Genomic DNA, 25,165 nt, shown 5'->3' on the forward strand with positions numbered 1-25,165 from the left:
ATGTAGCAATTACTATTATAACTGCACAGCTGATGTAATTAGTGGCATGTCTGTCATTTTGATCAAATAACCCACAACACCCACCCCCATCCCTCCCCTTTCACCCCCCCCCCCCCCCCACCCCCCCAACATATAAAGCTCTAGCTATATGAAATAAGAAGTGAAACATCTCTTATTGCTGCTGAAAGAATGGAGACTTCGGTTTCATCAATGGCCACATTATATTTAATCTCCATCTCCACAGTGTCTTGAGGTCGTGCACCGTAGTGATTCATGGAAAGACAGAAAGTGGAGAACAGTAATTGTTGACAGCAAATGTGCATTCTATAATACTCTAATCCCTCATCTTTCTCATGCTTTTTAGTAGCTGTTACTGAAGGACGGAGTCCTTTTTATTTGTGGCTTGTAATTGTATGGTGAAAGTATATAGATGGGTAGGACGGTGACTGCATCAGTGTCCGGAGATACCATTGGCAATTAGGATCAGCTAATCTTCTGTTGTCCTGATCAGACGACCAATGAGACTCATTGGTTAGATTAATACTGAATTTGAAATTTGTGATCATACTTACTACCTGAATCTTGTGATTCCCTACCTCCTCTGGCGACTGAAAATATCAATTTTGATGCTAAAGATTTATAGAAAGTTCAAAGAGCTGCTCAGCTGTTGGCGCAACCTTTCATGCCGGCTTTGTTTAAAGCTGCCTGTTGTAGGTTGAAATTTGTTTAATAGCTGCCTGTTGCAAGTTTTTCAACTCATGCACTGTATATTACCCGTGTCATGAAATAAATTTTTACACTGCCTTTATTGAATCCTAATGGTTTGCCTTTGGTTTACTAGTACAATATATTGCTCAATATGGTTTACATTTCTTCTTACGCATTTATTCTTTCAGTTTGTGTTAAATCAATATGAAATACTCTTTCTTTGATAAACTTAACAAAAACAAAGATGATGGTTTCCAATGTCTTCTAAAATAAAATTGCTGTTGAAGAATAGATGTTTGTGGATAGGATAAGCATCGAGACAGATACCTCATGTTATTCCCGAACACAAAGGAAAAGGGGCTTGTATAAGCCACCTTTGAGGATTTGCAGCAAACTCTATTCTTTTGACAAGTCAACTACATGGTCAGACTATAAAGATGAGATGAGAAAAATAAAAATCATACAGACCAAATTTGTCATCGCCTCAACTTTAAAAAAAAAAAAAAAAAAAAAAAAAACGTTTAATGACATGTAAAAAAAAAATCCAAAATTGAGATGCTATAACTACAGGAAGTATAACTATTAAAAATTATAAATTTCCTCAATCTAATTCCGGCTTGCTCTTACTTCTTTTCATTTTTGCCTTGAACCTCGACTTTGCCATCAGTGTCTGTACTGTATTTAAGAAGTTTCCAACTGCCATAAAAACCAAAAGGATCCCACAGAATATTACCTGTAAAAGAACAATTTCAACCACTAAACTGAGTACTTTATTCTTCAATGAACCAACAAAATGTGGATAACTTATTACCTGCCACTCAGAGACAACCCTAACAAATGCAGTTCTAAGCAACTGTAGTCCAACATACGCCTCAAAACCCTTGTAAAAAATAACACAGAAGCATATCAGGTCACCACGATTAAAACCATAACGTACTCACCCTCCACAGTCTATTGCATTCAAACAGAGAAATTTTTTTTCTAAATCAAGCTCAATTTCAAAATGATTTTGTTTAGTGTAAAATAGGTAGTCCATAGAAAAATGTACTGTTGAAAGCAAAGACAGAGCCAATCATTAGTTCCCAACCGTGGGATTCATTTCAGTTTGGTTGCAACAATAAAATCAAATGGAAAGTATTCTGTTACTTGGAAGTTGGAGCAAAAATTATTTTCTGTCAATACAGAAGACCATGATTTCTGGTGGTAGCCATACTTTTCCACTCTATTTTAGTGATTTTTGAATAGAAGAGAAAAACAAAAAGACGTAAGATTCTGGTTATAGCCAACAATACATATCGATTGATCATCCACAGTGGTCAAAGAACAAGGGTGGGTATGTAATGTTCTTTTGTGGGGTTCATTTCGCTTTTGTGAGTTTGCAGAACCCGCAAAATGAATTTCCATGTGAAGAGGAAATTTTCTTTGAAAAATGTAGTTAACCCCCCATGACTATGAAAAATGTTTTCTATTTCCCAATTTTCCTTCAAACAGAAAAGTTGAGAATATTTTACAGGGTATATTTTCCACAAAACGGGAGAACTCATAAACAAAGTATATCTAACAGTCCTGCTACCCCAACCACATATTATCATGAATACATTTTTGAAATCTCATATTTAAGAAACTGAAATGAGCCTAAAATTTTTCATTCACTATTCAGATTGTGGCAAGTCAAGGAAGTTGTTTCACCTGCAAGATGAAGAGAATAGGACACAAAAGCCACAGTTGGCCATGCACGCCAGCTGTTTCACCCCAGACAACATCCATTCTCTTGGCCTACAGAAAACAATAATTCCTCTTAGCAAAATAAAATTTAGAAAATCCATATGCAGCATATCAGACTCCCAAGCAAGCTAGGGTAATAAAGAAAAAAAAAAAAAGAAAAAAAAAAGAAGAAAAAGAAAAAGGAAATGAAGAAATCAACAGTTAAAATGGTGCATCCAATGGAGAGGGTTTAAATAGGCTTTTCAGTGGATAAAAACAATTCCAAAAATCTACCTTTCCTAAGGCAATACGTGTATAAAGTCTTTGACGTTGATATCTGTTCTGTAGAAGCATTGCAACACCTTGCATCATTGCCCATTGCAAGAAAAGTTGCACCCCTCTCTGCACATGTTTTAATTGGCTATTAATCAAATACATAGCAAACATAAAGAAAGAGTGAAAAATAGTAACCTGCTTCTGAGCACAATTTGGTTGTCCTTTAACCTCCCATGTGAGACTAACAAGGGCCATAATCATAGCACAGTAATGATGGTAAATCCACCTGCAAAAGCACATTAAGTATTTGATTGAAATATTATTATTCCAAGTGAAGAGGGTAAATACTAATAATTAACCAAACAATTCGACATGCATGTGTTTAAATATCATATTCATGCCAATCAAGCCTGATGAGATAAATTCAAGAAACTTAAAAACCAAACACTTTCACAATTGAAGGGTGCATCACATTAAGTTGGATTTCACTATAGCACCTGTTACAGTGAGAAATTCTTAATGGAAAATGTAAACAAAAGCCATTCCCATGATCAAGATACCCATTATATGACAAAATATGGCTTTCCTTCAACATTCTTTCTGCATTTCATACATATTTATGAGGAGACTCAAAATACAGAATCATGTCCTTCAGCCCAAAATCATAATTAAGTGTAACAGATTATGACAGCAATAATAATAATAATAATAATAATAATAAAAAGAACAATGTAAAAAAGTTTCTACTGTGGAAATAGAAAATGGGTTCAAATCAAAGGAGCGAGAAGGGGAAGAGGGAGTTCCTTTTTTTTTTTTTTTGGGGGGGGGGGGGGGGGGGGGGGAATGCCATGCTTAAGCTTTGCAGATATTGTACAAGTCATTCTCAATAGATAGTCCACTAGTCCTCAAATTTGATATGATATCTAACAGCCACTTGCTCATACAAATGGAAACCAGTAATCAGGGTTTAGGGTTCATAGTTTTAATATCAAGGTTTAGACTAGAGCTCCTAGTTTTAATCAGAAAGACAATAAACAACTCACAAGCAACACTAAATCAAGCTAAATGTTCTTAGTGGAACTGGAAGTTTGTAGTTTTGATCATCCAACAAGCAGTCTGCTTGTGTTTAATCAAAAACTTCATGTCTTGAAGGTGAGGAAAGAAAGTCTTCAACGCCGATTAGTTGTTTTCTTGTAGTTTTAATAACAAGCACATGAACTTGAAAGACTTGTAAAAGAGGTCCATTAAGACTTGAAACAATTATTCATATGGTCAAGAAGGGGCCAAGACGAAATTTTGAGCCAAGCCAGCATGCACAAAATATTTCTTCCCATTTCACCCGAACTTTGTTGACAAATAATTTTACAAATGCAGGAAAAGGTTGTGGGCAAATACCATGGACGGATATCACTTCCATTGGCTCTCAAAATATTTTCTCGCAAAGCCAAACCAGTATAGAGGAACAACAGCCATGCCTGAAAGGTGTAATTCCGAAAACGTGAACTTTTAAAATGGGATAAGTTGGAGAATTGCTAATCTGCATAATCCTCAAAAATAAATAAACATATATATATATATATATATATATATATATATATATATATATATATAAGATTACCTGGTAGAGTTGAACAGGAAATGCCGGCAAACATCCATTCCAGAGCCAAGATCTTAGGGTCAGTAGAATTGATGGAAAAAGAAGAAACAAAAGGGCGGTTCTGTCCTGTTCCAAAAAAGAAAGTACTGTAAGAGCAGGCAGCTTTGACATCAGTATGATTTGAGGTAAATAAAATACTTTTCATAATAATATAATGCGGTTGAGAAGAAACTATATGGAAGAGAGGAGGAAAGGGGTTGGAATTTAGAGGAAGGGGAGGAGAAGTAGAACACACCCTATAACTGTTGTATTCCTCTTTAACTTTCAATTGAACATCTTTGCGAGAAGCACGGACATTAATGGGTCCCAGAAACATTTTGAGGAATTTGCCTGTGAATATACGCATAAGGGAACATGCAGAGAGGGATTGAAACTCCAAAAAAGAAAATGAAGAATTAGAAGTATAAAAACCCTGGGTTTTGGTGGGAAGAAAAGCAGCTGCGTCTCCATCAAGCATCATACATCTGGCTCTTTGTAGATCTTCTTCGAGCTGCAGAAACAATTAAATCAATAAACCGTGGCAATAAAGAATTAAATTAAATTGAAACAAGAGGATCCATTTATGCAAGGCAGGCAGCTGAGAAGAAGAAGAAAGGAGGTAATGAGATCACCTTCTCAGCTAGCTTGGGATCGATGAGCTTGTGGGAGATGAGGGGGTTAAGGAGGGAATGGCAACGACGGATGGAAGACTCGAGGGAAAGAGCACGCTGGCGGAGAGACTGCTCGTCGTTGGAAGACCTGGAAATTAAAGAGGCGGCAGAATCCTGAAGCTGCTTGGCCTGCTCCACCACTCTGTCGACCTCTTCCGCTACCTTGTAGGCCGAGTCCTCGACCGTGGAATTGGTGGATTCCATCAACTTTGATCGTTTGGATCGAAATCGAATTCGATGATCGATATTGAAAGGAAGGCACCTGAAGTGGAGCAACCGCTCAGTTTCCTCTATCCCCTTGTATTTACACGCAAGCTATCAGTAACGTCTGTGCATATGTATTTACATAAATCTCAAATCTGTGCGGTTCCTTGTCTTTTCGAAAACATAACCTCTCTATCTGCGGCGGACGCACAATTTTATGTGGACTCAAGCTGAGGCATCAACCTTTCCATTTTACTTCCCTTATTATTATTTATTTATTTATGGCTTTCAGTTTCATTTTGCCCATAAAGGAAATAAAGCACCGGAGCGGAGCCCAATCAATCGACAAAATGACCAAAGACATCAAATTATTCCCAACCACGCCTCAACGCAACGTCTTTTTTATTTATTTTTTGTTTTAACAAAATGCGCAAATTATTATTATTATTGAAATTTCATCATAATATTCATTAAAATGAGAATTTTGACAAAATTTCAATTGGCATGTGGAATTTCATAAACTCTCAAAATGAAATATTTACAATAAATGAGATATTCTTTGTTTTCACAAATCACAGGCCTGTGTCAGGTTCAGTGTTGCATTTAATTATTGACTACAGAGGTTTAAATGTTAAATTGGCAGGCCTACTAGTTTTTTAAATATAGTATTATATAATAACATTAACTATTACAAATACTCAATTAAAAAATTCATCAATTTATTATTAAAAATTGTTGCTATGTTTTATAAGGGTAATGTAATAATATTAATTCACTTAAAAAATACAACTGAATATTTTAAACTCATGAGGCTGCAAAAGATAGAGCAACCCTCTCTTCCTCTTTTCGAATATTTATAAAATATAATTTACATGCAAAATATTATTTAAGATATAACCTAATAATTATCTAACTAATGTTTGAATCTCTAAAAATACTTGGTTTCTATAATTAGGGTGGAAATAGTAGAGTGCAGAAAGAATTGGTCGATTCTCTTTTTTCTAGTTTGGTAAGCTGCAATGCAACAAAATTAAATACATGTCTGTCTCACTGACCCTTTTTTTTTTTTCAGAAATTCTTAGTAAGTTAGGTATGTAGAAATTGAAGGATAAATATATTCCTATCTGCCAATTGCTTCATTAGAGCTGCACAGTACATATAGTACTTGTGCTAATGAAAAACATTGCTGTTGCAATGGGTAATATTAAACATAGTAACAGATAAATAGTAAGATAAATATGTGGAAAAAGCATTTACCAAAATAATAATAATAATAAATAATAAGATAATCAGCAGGTAAAAACTTACCATCAGGTAACCTTCCTTACGAGATATATCAATTTGTCATTGTCACTCAGGATAAAATGAAAAAAATTATCGGTTTTAGCTTCAAGATAAGAAGTTGGGACGAACCAACCCCATCTACCTCTTCTAACCTCTACATTACCAATTTGGTAAGACTTGTGAAAGAAAATGGCTCACACTGAGTTGCTCATATTACTAACATGATGAAATAAAGCACATGACTTAGCAAACCTATTCCTTTTTCCCTTGAGAAGAAAAATTATATATACTCTGATAGGAGTTGCACAAAATCAACAGTCCAGAAAAAAAAAGAAAAAAAAAAAAAAAAAAAAAAAAACTGTCCTACAACCACTGCTACTAACACTAGTGCTGGTTTTGAGAAGCTTCTCCAGTCCAATAAGATTTGACGGCAACAAGAATTTTCTCCGGATTAAATGGTCCACTTTCATGGTCCATAATCTGGCTTGTCCATCTCATCCCATTTGTTATGCTCTGGATCTTCACAAGTACCTCTACTGTGTCCCTGAATATAGCTGTCCCTTCTGGTCTCAGAATCCTATCCATCTCCAGCAGAATGTATGTGATGTCACACCTGGAATATGCAAGACAATCCCAGCTTTAACTTCAAGGTCGCAAAATACAAGATTAAGTGATTCTTCATTTCTAGTTTAATTTACCTGTCCTGATATATACTGAACACTCCGTTAGCATGGATGAGATCGTATGTTCTTGGATATGTTGAGAATGCCTCACACCAATCCTGATACGTCCCAATCAAGCCTCTCTCGAAGATGACACCAAGTGTGTCGTGATCTGAATTGGCAGGTACCACATTCATAACCCACAAAGGATGCTTTATCAGTGCAGCAGCAAATCCACCAAGGTAAGCATTCATGTCCATCACATTCCGATATCGTCCTTGTGTAAGTGGTCTAATAATATGCTTATAACGTGTCACTCTATCCTTCCAAAGTTCATTATCCTCCATGAATTTCTCAGCAGAGATGCCGGGTAATGAACCACTGCGAATTCTGGGAGGAATAGCAAATGCACGCTCTGGCCATTTCTCCAATGCACCACCAGCAACTTCATCTGAGCTGCTTACTTCTGGCAGTGGAGTTATGCAAGCTTCCATGTCTTTGTACCTGTTTTTTTTTTTAAAAAATTATTTGGTATTTTAGGAGCATATATTATTCAAAAGACAATAGGAGTTAAAGTAAATACCATATTTTTCATGCCAAACTAGGATGATAACATTAAGTATTAAGCATAGAGAGAGTACCATGCAGCATCTGGGTTGTCTGACTTGCATATATGTGGTGTTTTGTACATCTTTCTGCTTCTGACACACTCTATGTGATTGACGGGCTTTTGCCAAACTGCAAGATCTTTCTTTTCAACCACTTTCTTCCAGCAAAGGCGCTTGGCTACATCCTCAATAGCGTCCTGTTCCTGTTTTAAATCTTCTTGTTTTCTTTCCCAACCTCTCCAATATTTTTTCCAACGAATAGGAGGGCCCGAGAGAATCCAATAGCCACCAGGCCTTAGAACCCTGTCAACTTCAATTAGATACAGACCATCTGTAACATGCAAAGAAAGAGAGCTCCATTTTCAACTAAATCAAATCATATATTATATAATTATCACAAGAATATGAAGGCAAGTTACATGAATACCATACCATACTGATGCCAAGGTATCAAGCAACGGGAACAGTGAGCCATATCAAAAGCCCTGGCCGGGTAAGGAAGCCTTTGTGAAGCCATAATGCCAATCATAGCAGGAACTCCCCTCTCTAATGCAAACTGGACTTGTGCTTCATGTGTATCCCGTGGTGCAAAAGACATCGCCAAGATCTCCCTCTTCAACAGGTAGGCACCCCAACTTGCAACCTTCAATTGCATACTGTAAGTCTGTTTGGGATTCTAAATGTAAATGCTATACTAAATTCTTAAGGATATATATACATATATACATATACTTACACCACAGCCTGTATCAATAGCAGTTCTGATGGTTCCGCCAGTAAGAGGAATGAGCTCATTTATGTCATCAATGTAAGCATCAGCTCCGCGTGGGAACATGGTGCCTCCCCCAGGGAATCTGAAGCGGTCACCCTCTAATTGGATCCAGTTCTGCACAGCCTTCTCAATGCTAAGCTCTCTATGGGGGATGTTGTCATACCAGGCATAGTCCCGGCTTTGAGGCCATTTGAAAGGGGTCTTATATTTTGGAGGAGCTGGTATGAGGCAAAACAGCAGTTCTTCTTTTGTTGGGCAATGTCTCTCTCTGTATTTCAACATGTTCCTATCAAATTTTCTTCCTCTCTGTGGATGTTGGCAAGGAGTGTACTCACTGAAGGACATATCGCATGATGGAAAATTGGCAACAGTGTCGGTATTGTTGATCTCAATCTGATGATGGCTATCGAAGTCTAAGAGTATAGATGATGGATTGGAGTTGGCCGCTGCAGGAGGTGCAACATCACAACCAACTCTATTGAACACCTCAGATCGATTGGTGGGAGGAGATGTATTCTGCCAAGCTCCCAAAACGTAGAACAATATGCAAAGGCCACTGACCCCCAATATCCATGTTAGCCGCTTCCTCTTTGATTCTAGCTGATGATGTTTGGGTGATCCACTGTACTCCTTTGCCATTAGTATCTGTAACCCAGCCCCTGCTGCAAAAATATCTCCACATTCAAATTAAATAAATAATAATTCATCCATATTTCATTTCTGCAAAGCTATCAACATGATAAACTAAAACAAGAAATTCGAGTCCCCTCTTTTTTATTTCTTCCTTTCTCTCTTTCTTTCGTTTCTAAAGAACAATTTGACTTGAAAATGGTGATTTCACAAACAGAGCAAGCTACCATAAATCCCGTCCGTCCAAATTCCCGTCATAAACTGAACTACTTAAAGATGGATAGTAAGTGTAAAACAAAAGCTAAATATTATCACGATCAGAAAAAAAAAAAGAAAAGGAAAGAAAAGAAAAACCAGTTTTAAATCTGCACATGACAAAACGCAGCAGAGGATCCCAATAAACAAGCTCAACTATACAATACATAAGCACTCACCGAAATGAGACATAATTTCTTCAAACAAATTACTAGAGGATTTGCTGTTACCTCTTTTTAACAACAGCCAAGAAAGAGAAAAAGAGCTTTTTTTTTTTCAAGAAAACATCCTTATAATCTTTCTTTAAATGTTACAGTGTATTTCCTTTTAAGTCAACAATACGCTTCCCCTGTCCAGAGGAAACGATAGCTTTCCAGAATTACAGCAATCCAACATTGGTTTAAACATAATAATTTTTCGAAAGGAGGAGAAAAGGGGGAAACGAAAAGGAAAAAGAAGGGCGTACCTGAGGAAGGTGACTATGAGCCAAGAGCCCACGACCCACTCACTCTGCAGTACTCTGCAAGTACAATGATCAAACACAAAGCAAACAACTAAGGATGGCACTTTGCTATTTGCATTATTTCATTAATAAAAAAAGAAAAACACAGAGGAAACGTAGATAAAGGCAAATAGAAAGAAGGGGCAAATAGAAAGAAGGTTAAGGATATAATAGTTTGTAATATGAAAAAGGAACGTTAAGGGTCTCCACCATGACAGGAAGAGGAGAGTGGCGACTGAGAGTTGCTTTTTTATTTAAAAAAATAATAATAATAATAATAAAATAAAGAGGAGGAGAGCGTGTGGTTGAATGGGTAGTGTCATCTACAAGAATTTCTCTGTCTAATTCCAAAATGGGAGGGGGGGAGAGGAAGGTGAGTGGATTGGTTTGGTCTTAAAGACGACAATGTTGTGGCAGCTTCTGAGCATTCACAGGAGACTGACCAGCCTCATTTCACTCTCCGCCATTTCCTCTTTCTGACTCTCTCACATTCTCTCTCTATTTGTATTTTGCTTTTTTTTTTTTTTTTTTGGCCCTTATTCTTTTTATTCATCCATATCTACATAGTTAGATACAGACAGATTCAAGTGTTAGAAATTTAGGCTTTTTGCGTTGCTTTTCTTATTTTTTTTCCCCTTCTTTTTCATTAGTTGACTGCTTTTAGCATTTCTATTCCAGCATAATAATGACAATTACATAAAGCCCATCCCCACTCTCAATAAGCTCCTGTTATGTTGTGTGCAACTTCATCCTGCTACTCTGATAACGACTCAAGTCTCAGCTAGCCATTGCGTTCATGTCCATGAATCCACTACACTACTTTCGTTAATTCTCCATGTTAATTGTGTCGCTATATTTTTCGGACAATAAACTTGTTTCAGGTTAATTGAAAGAGAGGCCTTGAACTGATGTTCTGAGCCACGCTGAAATACTGTTCCTTTTGCAACGAACGACTACTACTATTGGACTAGAAAGCCAATAATTGCATGATTTCCTCTAGATATAAGACGCAAAAAGTTCCCTCCTACTACGGTATAAACAAATGTTATTATTACTATTATTATTCTTAAATCGAAGTAGCTAATTATAAACACGTTGTGATCTTTATCCGTCAGTGTAGGAGTAGCGAAAATGCATTAGGATTGACCATGCTCCCTAGCACAACTTCAGAAAGATAATATTACAATAAATTAGTCATAATCTAGTGCGAGACCTCGAGAGAGAGTGCTTAACAGTAAAACACTGTCGAAAGAGGCAAAAAGGTATATGTAAGCATGCGAATGGAATTAGCAAGTTCATATAAGGGAAAGTAAAGAAGGGCATAGAAATTAGCAACTTTATATAAGAGGGAAAAAAAAGATGGGTAAAGCAAACAATGCTTGACCTAATGGCATAAAATGATGCAGACCATTCGGTTCCCGATTCAAACACCCTCCTGTTAACTTTTTTTTGCCTCAGATAGGCTGGGCTTTTCGTAAATGGATCCAAATGAAATATATCGTATATATGCACGTGGAAGCCTATCTTAGGACCCAAAAAATAAAAAAATAATAAAAAAATAAAAAAAGAATAAAGGGTAAACCACATGCTCCTACTCCAATGGAGAGAAACGGGTAGGCAAATGAAGAGGAAAATAGATTTTCCAAGAAAGCGACGGTAGTTGGTTAAAGAGGAAAATAGATTTTCCAAGAAAGCGATGGAAGTTGGTGGACGACGCACTCGTCTTTACTCAAAATGATTTGCACTTTGTCATGTTTCTCCTCAATAATTGTCAGCACGCATCCCTAATGAGTAAATTATGTCAGTTATTATTTGTCTAACCTGGTATCCTATGACCATGAGCTTAGGTTTGCAGTTGTACAGTAGCCTCCGCTCTCAACTTGCACTTTCAAAACCGCGAATGATAAATCCACTTTCATCTTAAAAAACAAACAGTGTATATATATATATATATATATATATATATATATATATATATATATATATATATATATATATATATATATATATATATATATATTTCTAATTTAAGACCATTGTCCACTTAGCTACAAAGACCATTGTACACGTACCAACATTCCTACTCTGGCTTCAAAGGATGTAATCCTATCAAGAACCAGTAGAGAGGAAAGAAAAAAAAAAAAAAAAAAGCATCATTCCGTAGCAAGGAGCTTTTCTTTAAAGATTCCTTCGTCAAGATGGCAACTTCTCATTCCCAAATGTATTAATGGTTGAGTATGAGTATCTCCTAACTGTCGTTGAGAACGCGCAAGCCCACCATTTCTTGCATTACAAATGTCTATACATGACCAAGCAGATGCATAGAACCTGTTTCACGGGAGGACAAGACTACCTTCAAGGATTGCCTTTCTTCATGCACGCATGATGAGTTTGAGAGCAAAAATTACCCCACCTGAAAAATGGGGTCAAGTAATCCAATCCAACAATGTGAACTGTGAAGTATTCATAAACCAACTGCACAAAATAATATCGTTCACGGTATGCTGTTGTATAACTTCTCAAATTTCTCTGCAATTGCATGGTGATTGTTCCTCTCAAACACTTCAATGAGTGAACGTATTGCCATGGCTATCACCTGTTTCTTTTGGTTTCCACTGGAATTTCCAGCCTCTGTCCCACTACTTGTCTCTCCTAGACTGGAGCATACAACCTTCAACCACTCCTCTAAAAACGGCGCTTTCTGCATGACACAGATGGCTGTAAAACTTCCAGACAAGTCTATTGCTGAATTAACATAAATGCAGAGCATATCATGCAAATGCCGTAAAGCAAGGTAATCATTGCTCACCCACTGGATCATTTAGAAAGTACTTCGAAAAGAAATATATATGGCAAGTCCTTTTTTTTCTTTTACACACAAAAAAGTAAAAAATAAAAAATAAAAAGAAGAAAAGAAAAGAACAAAGAGCAAACATTAAGCCATTGTTTGGATGAAGGGTTTTTTGAGGGTAGGATATGGTAAGGGAATGTAAAGTTGAATTTTTGAGTTATTTGGTAGGGTTATTTCAAAAGAAGGGTTTTTTTAGGTTAGCTGGACTCAAAACCTCCCATTTTCCAACCCACCGATTTGGAGAAAGGGTTTCAATTTTTAATTACAGGTCATATAATTATTTAAAAATTCCAAATTGCCCCATTCATATATCTTATTTTTTAAAATTTTGTTCTTTCCTCTTCTTCTCCTTTTTCACTAAAATATCTTTAAGCAACTTAAATATCCATAACTTAATATGTTATCGAAAAAATAATTTCTCAATTTAAATATTTAAAATAACAATCTTTTGAAACGGATATTTTTGTAATTAATTTAATCTTACCTTCCAATACCATCAAACCAAACAAGTAACAACACAAGCTTATTAAAATTTCCTTCACTTTATCTTCCTCCCAAACATAAAAAAGGTCATTAATTTACCTTACCACACCTTATCAATACCTTATTAAACTTCCCTTTGCTCCATCCAAACAAAGTGTAAGGAAAAGAACATATGCATGCTCTTCCTCATTTTCCAATGCAACTCACTGGTCTATATACATAGAAGCCAGAAATTTACTACCATTTGTGATAGATCTAAAATAGTTTACATAATGTACTTAAAACTATACTTCTCTTCCCTTCTTCCCCTCCCCTTTCCACTTCTCATTTTCTCCTCACTTCCATTATCACTCAAAAAGTTTGAACAAAGCATCCATGTGTGGAAAACACAATTTCGGTTTCTCATCAAGGAAAATTTTCACTGCTATTTCCAACAGTAATAGCAAATGGGAAAGGCTTACCTTGACAAGAAAATCTTTCAAAGGTTGCTGATCACTGCCAGAAGCAAGGCTAAGAATATGCAATGTGGTTGACGTTATCTGCAACAGATAAAGACACAGAAGTACAGGTCAAATGATGTAGCCAAGCCTTGATCTCACAAGAAAGGACACATCAGGATCATGCATCAGAGTCTTTCCATCATCAATTTGATGCGCTGAATACAGAGAACTTGAAAGGTTTTTCCCACCAAAAAAACAAAAAATTGCAGTTTTGGCAAAAAAAACCCGCATTGCAGACAGTATGATTCAGCGTATGCTATCAGAAGAAAAGGCCCAGGAGCTTCACCTGCTTTTCAAGTGCAATCCTGTATTTGAAACTTGATGGCACTGATATCTGGTCAGAACCTAGAATTTGAATTATATGCTCGAGACCTTGGACAATATCCGAGAAGGATTTACCATATTCTGCATTAATAAAAAGGATAAGTAAACTAATAATAAATTTGGCATCTTTCATAAGAAATACACTGAGAAAATAACCACTACAGCCAGTACGTTGAGAAGTTCTATTAACAGGGAAAGTTCACAAAGGGATATTGTTCTGTGATTTAGTTAGACAAAGCATCATTCATCTTGATAGTGACAACTATAATAGGTGCCTGCTACTCACGATGTACAGAGGTTGGCACAGCCAAAGCAGCAGCAGCTTGTATTCTGATCTTAAAGTTTGAAGAATCACGTAGTAATAGTAGTAGAATGCTAAAAACAGAAGAAGCCCTGCCAAAAAAATATATGCACATCATCATAGCTCTAACATGTACTTCATTTCAATTGAAATATGCAAATCCAGGAGTTTAGAAGTAAACTGTGAAAGGAGAGCTATCGTTCAGTAACACCTTACCAATCCATATCTTGCAGTCTTAATGTCTCGTTTAAAAATAGGTGGCTCAGCGCATGACAAACATTCCACTGGACCTGTTAACATATATTAAAGCTTTAGTAGAGACCATGATGGAACTGACTACTTAGATTCACAAATGTCAGAGCATATTTCATCAAAGCCCAATTAAACTAGTCTCCAAAAAATTGAGTGATGGTCAGACGATACCTTGACATTCCCAGTCGTAACACAAGAAAGGAATGCTTGAACCACTTTCTCCAACAAATGATCTGATGAAGTTCGATGAGAATAATTTAAAGTGTATCCTTTAACATATTGCATTTTACTGCTTGTGGGCAACAGTAAACTTGTTTGATAAGTCCAGAGAATAAATAGGCTTACCATGCATGCCAGAAGTGCATCTAACAATTCTTGATAGATTTCCTAGAGCCCTCACAGCATTTGATTTGATCTGATTGTAAGAAAAAGTGGACCCTCGCTGAGGATTTGAAATTAAGTACAAAACTATCTATCTATGAAAAGTCAGAAAAGGCTTTCAACCCTTGAATGCTAGAAAATAAATGAACCACATAACTAAAAACCATTTGAAACTTCAAAAATTTACTATAAATGGAATCTGAGTGAATGTGTCAGTATCTTTATAGAACAGCAAATATCATAAAAAGACTCTTCTATGTCAGGAAAATGAAAAATACAATGGAAAGGAAGATTCTATGACCAAAAGGAAAAGAAAATTAGTAAACATAATTTTACCTCAATCGTTTGGATGTCTAATTAGAAGTGAGAGGAAATTGAACATTTTTACTGTTATAACCATATTAAATGGCTTTTTGTTTATTGATATATAAAGAGTATCTAATATGAAAGGATATATATATTGACATAAATACAGAATCATGCATGTAACAACCCAATGGTCTGTTACCAAGCATGAACAGTGAGAATATTTAAGTCCCAGATTCCAAACAATTAAATTTCTACCTTCATATGTGAAAGTAAAAGATTTAACATGAGAAAACAGATAGAAATGATCTTGTTAATCAACACATTTACCTTGTCACCATCTTTTGTTAGCCGCAAAGCACTCTCCGCTAACAGTTCCATCAATTGAGAGTTTGCAACTGAGTCTATAATAGAAGAGGGAAAAAAACTATTAATTGAAAATCAAATCAATGATAATTTTGCCATACAGTAAATTCTTGTGCCCTAAAGCACACCTGCAGACTTTTCTAAACGAAAATCATTGATGCAGTAACGCAGAGAATCGCAAATGTTTGCCAAAGCCCATGAGGCTGTTATTCGCACCTGTAATAAGTGAAGCATTCAGCAGATAATCTTATACATTTAGGACATATGGATATCGGAAGATTAACCGGGAAGCAAAGGGCATGATAAAATACCGAAACCAAAGGATCATGAGTATTGATTTCAATAGCATGGATAAACCTGGAAAGAATCTCTGCACTAAACGATTTAAGTTCATAAGATTTCTAACTGCAATCTTACGCAAAAAGACTAGCAAAAGATAACAAGGATTTATGAAGAACATTGAACAACATTCCAAAGTCACCTGTGAGAAACTTGTGGAAAACAAGAGATTACACCGATAGCTCGACAACTAGCTGACCTAACTGAAGGAACCTTATCATCTAGAGCAGCAGTGACCTAAAAAGATTTTTGAAGGGGTAATGCATATTCTTGAATAAAAATAAAAGAGAGATTTTGTACCATCAATAAAGAGCAAATATCGTTGCTACTATAAGTTACAAAGATACTTACCAAAGAAGAAACAATAAACTCTTGTTTCTCCTTTGAGAGGGAGAAGAATACAGAAGATGTGATGCCAGCAAAACAAGTCAATGATGCAGTTCTCACCTTCCAATGGCAAAAAATAAACGAAATAAATTAAATATAGTGCAGCTATATAAAGGTGAGAAAGACATATCAATCTGAATATCATAAATTTTTGCACTTAATATGTTTATCATGATACAATGATATCTATATTTCAAAAGTGATTTCTCTTTGAAGAGCTGACATGCTCATGTACAAGGTCCCTCATTCTCCACACATCTAACGAAAAAAGTAGTGACACAAAAATTTCCAGCATAAATAAATATTGAGAATAAATATTTCTTCCAGATGAAACATATCTTGGACCTCAAGTGGTTGAAGATAAAAAAATATATCCAACTAACCATAGAAGAAATGTGCCATAGTATCAGAGGCATGTGATTCTCTATCATCTTAGACCAATGCTCACTTCCTGACTCAAATGCTTTTGATTCATTGGTATCTTGTATGCTCTCTGGTTCATATGACGGAGCAGATGATACCTTCTTCATCCTTATGCAATCGGAGGTAAAAGGAGTATCCAATGATTTATCATCAAAAAGGTCTTCAGTCCCTTTGAATCCAGAAATAGCACGAAGACACTCATCTAAGACCTTCAAATGGGGAAAAAAGAGTAAAGATCTTCTATATCAAGAAGCATTGCAAGCAGGCATCACATCAATTGACTAGCAGTTTATTTTCTTTTAGAAAGAAAAGAAATACAGTAGTCTTTTTCCCAAGAAAATATAATTTTATATAAATATAAGCACGAGTGGAGCATGTTCATCAGCCTATGGGTAGACCTCGCCACTGGTTTGGACTGGAATTGTACCACGAAAAGCCTGGACTAGCATCAGCCTGAGAACATGGTCGGGAACTGGACCAAACCTGGAAGAGATCCGTTCAGATTCGATCGCTCCCCCCAAAGGTTTTGGACTGGAGCTGGCCCAAAACCGCTAGTTGGACCACCAGTTCCATAAAAATGACATAAGGTAGGAAAAAAAGAAGGGCTGAACTAGAATCAGACCAAAACCAGCGGACCTTTGCTGTGCCCAGAACTGGCTAAACCAGAACGACGAACATTACCAGAATGTGAACCTTAGGGACCAGTTGCGGACCTGGTTCAAAGCCAGGAGGCCCAGAACCATCCAGGCTTACCTACGGGTAAGCATAGTATGCAGTATGCACCCGTGATCAAAGTTACAATAATGTTTGATAATAACTAGAAATATCCATTCTAGTTCAAGTATAAAGAATGTATTGAAATATAGGTGTTATGGAAAGGATACCTACCTTGATTGATGCTGTTATAACTTTTTCCCCGGCAAACCCAAAATTTTCCCCCATATGTCCCCTCCATGCACTAGCAGAAACTTCTGGAATTGCAACCCTCAAAATTTTGGAAGATATAGTGGAAACTTGTTCCCAACATGTAACTGCCATGTATGGGTAATTGTGTATCAGAGCTCTAAGGGCCTGCAAAAATTATTTATAATGTAATTGAAGAAGAATTATAGAAGATTAGTAAAAAAAATATAGGATATCATTCTTTAGGATTATCAGCCTGAATTTCTTAAATAAGAATACTTGGTATTAGTTAGGATATTGAAAAGATATTTCATATCATAAAGATTAGGACAATGACAGTAGGTTTTAGTTTATCCATTTCCCACTTTGTGGTTTGCCTGGTGCCTATAAGAAGAGAACCCTATTGGGACAGTCTGGGATGAATTGACTCAAGAGTTAACTCGTATCAAGTTTTCTCTTCCATATCATTGCATACTCTCTTCTCTAAAAGTCCATTATATTTGTATTAAAACTCTGTTCTTTCAGTCTTGTTGCTTCTTGTTTTGGTTCTTTACAGTTCACAGACTCTAATTTGTTCAACATCAGTAGCTCTACTTAAACTCCAGCACAAAACTAACATAAGACTAAAAATACATATTGAAGATCCATTCTTGTGATTATCCATTCGGTTGGTTTTATGTAGATCAACCACTAGGCAATGTGCCTGCAAAATTATAACCAAATCTTGGCACATGGAGATGGCACCCAATCTTACAGGAGTATTGGCCAAGTCATGCTGACACATCAAGAAGCATGAGCATAGCAAGCATTAATACAACAACAACAAAAACAACTAAGCCTTCCTCCAAACTCCCAAACTATTTGGAGTCAGCTATATAAATCCTTTGTATCAATATTTCTCTGTTCAGATTAAAAGCAAAAAATACACAAACAAGGTTCTAACTCCTTTCTGCAAATACGGGAGCATATTATGATACTCATTTTCTGTCTCACAGTCACAGATTACCCTTTCTCTTCCTCAACTAACAGATTACAAAGCAAAATTGATCAAACATATTTGTCCACTAACTGTCTAAAAATGGTTGGGGGAAAAAACAAAACCATATATTCACTGACAGATACAGAAATAAAAGTGCACACCAACAGGGAAATCACAAGCAGTTACAAATATTCAAAATTCAAGGCAAGTTCAAGTGCTCAATGCTCACCAAGACCATTAATCACTACTACTAAAAAGTCTGATATAGTTCAGTAGCATGTATCTAATGCATCTACTTTTATTACAATATTACCTGAAGAGCTTCAACCGATATTGCGGAGTTTGTTAGGTGCTCAGAATATCGAAATAATGTGGAGAGAACATGTAACTTCTTTTCAGCGACAACACCACCTGGAGAAGGCTTCAAAGGGATTCAAAGGTCAAATCAGATAAACTCACTCACAAGTACTAAAATTAAACAATAAAATTCTCCAAAAAACTAGTGGGAAAAGGAATAAACTGCAATTACCTTGCATGGGAATAGTGTAACAATTTATTATTTCAAGTATTTTAATAACTTGAATACAACTAAAGTGGCTGCAATTTTTATATTTTTAATAATTTGCAATTGAACAACATAGATATAGCATTGCACACTCAATTTTAAGGACTATGGCACACATCTTCCAGTGCTTAACAATAACAAGCAAAGTAATGACAGGCACGATTCTCAAGTACATGCCAAAACAGAAGGCAAACACACATACTGCAGTGGAAAACAATAAGGAACATATAATAGCGAAACTTTTCAAGTGTACTATAGCAAACTAACCTGTTGACAGCTCTTGTAGCAGCAGTTGTTTGACATGTGGTGATGGAGGTGAGGTAGATAGAGCTGCTGTCAAGCAATTAATGGTAGCAGCCTGCAGAAAGATGTTAAAATATGTTATAGGCATCACAGTTAAAGTAAGATCCTGCTATTGATACCTTTAGTACTACTCCCAAATCCCACCCCCCCCCCCCCCACCCCACCAAAAGAAGTGCAAAAAAAAGAGGGAAAGGGGAAAGGAAATTTTTTTGGTTGGTGTAGAGAGGGGAATAATTTTTGTGTATCACATATCAGAAAACTAACCAGCAAACCAGTCTGATCACTTTTGAAAGGGAACCCATTTTCAGTCCTTGATAACAGAGATGTTATAATTTCCGGTAACAATTCTCCGGGCATTCTTGAATATCTGTTGAATGATCACACCATAAGAAACAACAGTAATATAAGGACAAACACATAGCTTCCCAAGAGGAAGAATGCCAGAAAAGCATGGGTATGTAGAATAATAAACCCATCATTTCTTTTTGCTGTACATGAGCATAGCATGAATACGGTCTTAAGATCCTGCAAATGGACCCGCAATGAATCAACCCACCAAGTAACAGATCTTAATAACTGGCTAGTTGGGTTACTTATATTGCTACAGTTATTGCCATCAGCATGGCACCATAACACCAATGATACTAAGTAAAAATCATAATTTAAGACATCATATCATGACTACCAAGAGAGACCATATTTATCAATTTATGGTTTAAAGACAAAATACACTGACAATGACCACTATCCATTAGTGCAACTTACAAAATTGAAAATACAGAATCAAGGACCTTTTTCCGAGCAAAAAAAACATCCGTGTGTATAAGGACTAAAGAAGATAGATTTAACTCAGACAAAAACCAGCATGTAACAATATATCAGGTCCATTGAATAATTACGACAGAGATGAGCATCAGGGTTAATTAGACAGTTCAGTGGAGTTAACTGACAACAATAAACGCCATGTCAATGCAAAGTGGAGTGTCAACATATAGTACATAATAAATCAGATAGGAAACTCAATTTCTAAAAACCGTGAGGTAACTTTGTGGGGAAGTAATCATACGGTGTAGACGATATCAAAAGCTTAAGAATCTTGAACAGAGATTGCAGCAATCTACTGGAACTTTCATGCTGGATCAAGAACAGGATGCCTACAGAATAAGACATGAAGCATATGTAATACACCAAACAAGAAACATTATAAAAATCTCATAAAAGCGGTAAAATTTGCATCAAGATAACTAAAATGCATTGCAGAATTGCTTTCAAATACCACTATACCAGTATGAAGTTGCATCAGTATTCGGCCAAGGGAACTTGAAAGTGCCATGAAAGATCCCCATCTAGAAGATTCCTTGTACTCTGCTACCTGCAGAAAAACAGATGAAGGGCCATCTAGCATAACTGCGAGAGCTGAGGCAGATGCGATCCGTGCCTAGACACCACAATGCAATTAAAATAAATCAAAGCATCAATAGAAATTACAACATAGTTGTCATATCTTAAAATTAAAACCGAAACAAGTGCGAATATATTTTGATCTTCAAATCATAACTGCCCAAAGAAAAGATTAGCTATTGACATTCAATTAGGTTGGATGAAAGGAAGAGGTTGAAATGCAAATTTTGGAGAGGAAGGAGCCTATTTATTTCCCTTCCAAATGTTTAGTTCTGACAGAGAGAAATGGAGAAATCAAATTTTCATTGATTGTTTTTGTTAAGCATAGAAGGAAAGAAACAGCATGACATGCAGAATAGCAAGTACAATTGTAGTGTTTTTCTACTGGAAATATTTGGTGTAAATTTATTAACTAAAATTAAAAGGAAAGGCAATACAGCGGCTTCCCCTCCCTCCCAATTCCATCCAATTTGGGCATATGGAAATCTCATGGGCAAGAATGGAAGCCTAAGCCTTATCTTTTACTTATCCTCCCTGATTTGCATTCAAACAGGAAAGAAGCATTCTTTCTTACTCTTCCTTAGAGACAAAGAAACTAAAAATGTATTACAAAAAAATAATACAAAATCAGTACCTTTAGATGAGGATCAAATAGCAAGCACGTCATTAGAGTGGCATCGAACTTTCTGCAAATAAGAAAGTGAAATAAGATAAGAGGAAGAACAAAAGAAGTTCATGTAGAAAAATAAAAGGGAAAAAAAAATAGAGCATCCATGAACATATAGATCCAGTAAGAACTTGACAAGGCTATACCTCTGTTGCAGAACATCATTTGTTGGTAAAAGCATTGTCCACTGGGTAGTAAATGACTTGGGATCAGCTTGGCAAAGATCCTTACCCACAGAATGAAAAGGTCAAGATTAGAAGAGGTAAAGGTTACATAGTTTTTGTTAACAGATACTAAGATTTGACAAGACGTGTATCTCTATAAATCCAATTGGGACAATATAACTAACATGGACAACCTCCTGAACAAGTCACATCAGAATCAGGTAAAGTATATGAAGATGCAGATTTGAAGTATATTACTCAAAAAAGAAGGGAGAATTTATTTGAAGAGCTTAATGCAGTCAAGGTTAGAATGTCGAAGGCATTTCATTAAAGAAGCAAAAACTCTTAACAGAACAAGAATAACTTGAAAATTGTTAAAATTGGTACCTGTATACAAAAAATCGCAGCAACTCTAACTTTAGAGCTTCGAATACTATCAATCTCTTTTCCTGATCCATCACTGTCACTGTAATCTGAATCTGATGATGTAAAATCAGCAGTAGAAGATTCATGATCAGGCAAACAATAAGAATCCATGGCTTTCGGCTGCTTCATAATCATGCTATCCTTTTTGCGCAAATGTGGAGGCCTATACGGAGCATGATCTTTTCTTGTAGGTTCTTCTAACGTAGCCTTAAGGTGCCTTTCACCAAGTTCTTTCTCCTTCTGACTACTAACGGGAAAAGTAAATTGCCGCCTAGTGGTAAGGCCATAAACAAAGAACAAGCGTAGTGTTGCCACGAAACTAGACACCTTGAAATGGAGAAAATATAAATATATTAAAAAGACCCAGAGAGTCTGAAGATAATGGATATGTATAAATATCAGTAAGCTGATTTTACACCCAAAAAAGACAATAGATTAGCATACATGGTCAAGAAGGGAACCTTTACGATCCATAAGAACCAAGTGTAAACAATTAAGAAGAGACACATAAAACCTGCAGGACAGCATCACTTCCACATTAAGGTTCAAATACTTGTAATACATTCACCAAAGGTAAAGCAATCATATAGATAGTATAGGTGTGGTTTGCATATTATTTTGGGGTCATGAGAGGTGATCATTCCAGTACCTGGACATAACAATGTCTTCAACAAGCAAGCTTCTAGATGTCAAGGCATCCATTAATTTTCTAAGCACCTGATTGCAATTGATGGAAATTAAGGAACCTATTTCTGAGGAAACCATCAAATAATAAAGAGAAAGAAAATATGCATACCTCAATAGTAGATTGCCAAATTTCAGCAGGAAAGTAAGACCCGACCCTTGAGAATGCTTCACCAAGCATCATAAATATAACAGTTTCAACCTCCCACAAACTACAGTACTTAGATAACATCTTTCCAGTTACTGCATCAGACTTTCGGTTGGCACTTGTATAAGATGAGTCAATCAACTGTCCATGAGAGCATTCGACAATGCAGAGAAGGAATTTTACTAATTGAATGTTATCTGACAGAGAAAATTTTTGGCCATGGGCATTGACAAGATGCCTGGGGAAGGTTTTTAAAAGTTAAAAAATAAAAGAGCCAAAACATAAGGTTCAAAAAGCTATGGAAGCCAAAAACTAAGGATAAACAGAAGAAAGCAACATTAAATAGATACGAAGGTTTTATGATTATGGGCACTACTTAGTACACCAATGGTTGTATCGGATTCACTGCACGAACGACACAATGAGCTAAGCTATTACATACGCCGAAACTGAAAATGAGATGAAAACTAACCTCACGGTTTCTATGCAGTCCATGGCCGGCTTAACAACACTGGAAGAAGCAAGAGGTGGATTAGCTGCCTTGCGCAGGAAGAGCTGCAGTATCGTTAAGGAGGAATTGAGAATAAGAGTCCAAGAGGAAGAATTCATTTGAAGAGAAACACGATCGCTCTGGAATATCTCGTGCGTCTGGTAAATGGCGAAAACGAGATAAATTTGGTGCAAATGAAGGTTAACAAACAATGGAAATTTAGGTGGAAAGAAGCTGGTAAATACAATACCAGGTGGGAAATGTGAGAAAAAATAGTCTCTAAATCTTGTTCATTTCCATGTTGAGAAGAATTAGCAGCCAATTCCATCAGGAACAACAAATCGGACGAAACCTGTAAAAGTAAAATGTATTAGCGTGGAAGGAGAGGAGGAGAAAAAGTATGAATAGTAACACGAAGAAAAAAAAGAGAATAAGAGAGTAATAACAATAAAGAAGGGACGAGAACAGGGAGCGAACAAGTATTAGTTACTATACCTCGTGAGGAGGAAGATCGGGAGCGGCGGATATTAAAGTGTAGGACTGACAGAATATAAGTTCCTGGAGAAGTTCTCCGAGTGACTTTGATCCTGATTTTGGAGTGCTCGTTAGGGTTTCGTCCCGCAGCGTCAGAAATGCCGTCCTCCATGTCCTTATCACTGAGGACGATGAGCATGCTGATACAGCCATTTTACCATTCGACGGCTGAAACCGAGCAGAGCAGAAAAAACTTCAGTATCTACAATTTAAAACATGACTCGATCTAATTGACTTCTATCATCAGTTACACAGAATGCCACTTCGCCCGCTCACTTCTGAAGCGAGTTTCAGTTTATCTCAGACGCATTGTATAGTTGCGGTGCAAATTAATTCTCTGACTTGGTAGCACTGTTGTTGAATCCTTCGTTCCAATTTCTAAATCGAAGCTAGAGTTCATTTTGATCATTTTGATTTCGTGTTTTCTCATCCAAATGAACCACATCCAATTCCTGTGTTTAGCGAGATGCTACTGTGTTCTCCCGGTGGGAGGTGTCAGCATTTGGTCGGTTGGACCAATTTGGGTTAAACTTTTACACAACTAAATTAATCAAATCATGTTTTAAATCAACCGAATTACATGTTTACTAAATCAATTTTTTCAATCATGCTGAAACAAAAAGAACTAAGCCAACAATAAATTCAATTTAAACCGAACCTCTCTTGAATAATTGACCAAACCAAAATAGATCGGTTCAATTGATAATTTTTGCATGCTCCTAAATTGAACTAAAAACTCGATTATCGATTCATCAAATAAAATTGACCGATTTGAAATTCACTAAATGGATTGCTTATCCCCTACCCATGGGAGCGAACCAAAGGCCCATTTCAAGAGCCCAGACAAGGCGAGCTATCCTTTGACGTTTTGATACCTACTTTTTGTAGGCTTTATGTCTACTTTCAGCTTTTTAGTTTAAAAAATCATAAAAGGAGCATATGTTGTCATTATGTCATAAAGGACTTTTTGATTACCGAAATTCAATATTTATATGAAAATTACCTTTCAAGAAAGTAGATTTTTATGAAATTAATTATAATAATATTAAGGTATCTTTTTGGGTCACACCAACAAC

The 25,165-nt window shown here is 36.3% G+C and overlaps 3 protein-coding genes across 7 annotated transcripts; all 3 read right to left on the minus strand.

Moving 5' to 3' along the window:
• Nucleotides 1-1,011: 1,011 nt before the first annotated feature.
• LOC105645564 (TMPIT-like protein) lies at nucleotides 1,012-5,464 on the minus strand. The gene is made up of 10 exons (XM_012231192.4): nucleotides 4,957-5,464; nucleotides 4,757-4,835; nucleotides 4,581-4,675; nucleotides 4,307-4,411; nucleotides 4,084-4,163; nucleotides 2,884-2,974; nucleotides 2,707-2,814; nucleotides 2,398-2,484; nucleotides 1,520-1,588; nucleotides 1,012-1,441 (listed from the first exon to the last, which is right to left on the minus strand). The coding sequence occupies exons 1-10, from the start codon at nucleotides 5,197-5,199 to the stop codon at nucleotides 1,310-1,312; spliced, it is 1,089 nt and encodes a 362-aa protein (XP_012086582.1). The 5' UTR covers nucleotides 5,200-5,464; the 3' UTR covers nucleotides 1,012-1,309.
• A 1,262-nt stretch (nucleotides 5,465-6,726) lies between these two features.
• Nucleotides 6,727-10,444, minus strand: LOC105645563 (S-adenosyl-L-methionine-dependent methyltransferases superfamily protein). Of its 5 annotated transcripts, none has more exons than XM_037639628.2 (7): nucleotides 10,123-10,444; nucleotides 9,877-9,930; nucleotides 8,490-9,184; nucleotides 8,186-8,417; nucleotides 7,787-8,084; nucleotides 7,182-7,649; nucleotides 6,727-7,096 (listed from the first exon to the last, which is right to left on the minus strand). In XM_037639628.2, exons 3-7 carry the CDS (start codon nucleotides 9,162-9,164, stop codon nucleotides 6,868-6,870), a joined length of 1,902 nt encoding a protein of 633 aa, XP_037495556.1. In that variant the 5' UTR covers nucleotides 9,165-9,184; nucleotides 9,877-9,930; nucleotides 10,123-10,444; the 3' UTR covers nucleotides 6,727-6,867. The 5 variants fall into 5 exon arrangements, with proteins under 5 accessions (XP_037495556.1, XP_037495555.1, XP_037495557.1 ...); XM_037639627.2 differs by having other exon boundaries at nucleotides 8,490-9,187; XM_037639629.2 differs by lacking the exons at nucleotides 9,877-9,930; nucleotides 10,123-10,444 and adding an exon at nucleotides 9,641-9,794 and having other exon boundaries at nucleotides 8,490-9,187.
• A 1,354-nt stretch (nucleotides 10,445-11,798) lies between these two features.
• LOC105645562 (ARM repeat superfamily protein) lies at nucleotides 11,799-24,599 on the minus strand. Its single transcript, XM_089720332.1, has 28 exons — nucleotides 24,051-24,599; nucleotides 23,806-23,907; nucleotides 23,538-23,713; nucleotides 23,030-23,303; nucleotides 22,883-22,950; nucleotides 22,678-22,747; nucleotides 22,195-22,560; nucleotides 21,790-21,869; nucleotides 21,611-21,662; nucleotides 20,860-21,013; nucleotides 20,642-20,729; nucleotides 19,840-19,942; nucleotides 19,540-19,630; nucleotides 19,021-19,118; nucleotides 17,714-17,896; nucleotides 16,786-17,034; nucleotides 16,367-16,462; nucleotides 16,158-16,252; nucleotides 15,988-16,051; nucleotides 15,805-15,892; nucleotides 15,641-15,714; nucleotides 14,969-15,038; nucleotides 14,795-14,856; nucleotides 14,588-14,661; nucleotides 14,357-14,463; nucleotides 14,033-14,151; nucleotides 13,708-13,785; nucleotides 11,799-12,613 (listed from the first exon to the last, which is right to left on the minus strand). The coding sequence occupies exons 1-28, from the start codon at nucleotides 24,240-24,242 to the stop codon at nucleotides 12,407-12,409; spliced, it is 3,480 nt and encodes a 1,159-aa protein (XP_089576458.1). The 5' UTR covers nucleotides 24,243-24,599; the 3' UTR covers nucleotides 11,799-12,406.
• Between the last annotated feature and the right edge of the window lie 566 nt (nucleotides 24,600-25,165).

The sequence above is a fragment of the Jatropha curcas genome, chromosome 4 (genome assembly GCF_041381405.1).
Source record: "Jatropha curcas cultivar XTBG-Jc1 chromosome 4, XTBG_Jcur_1.0, whole genome shotgun sequence".
Classification (NCBI taxonomy): Eukaryota; Viridiplantae; Streptophyta; class Magnoliopsida; order Malpighiales; family Euphorbiaceae; genus Jatropha; species Jatropha curcas.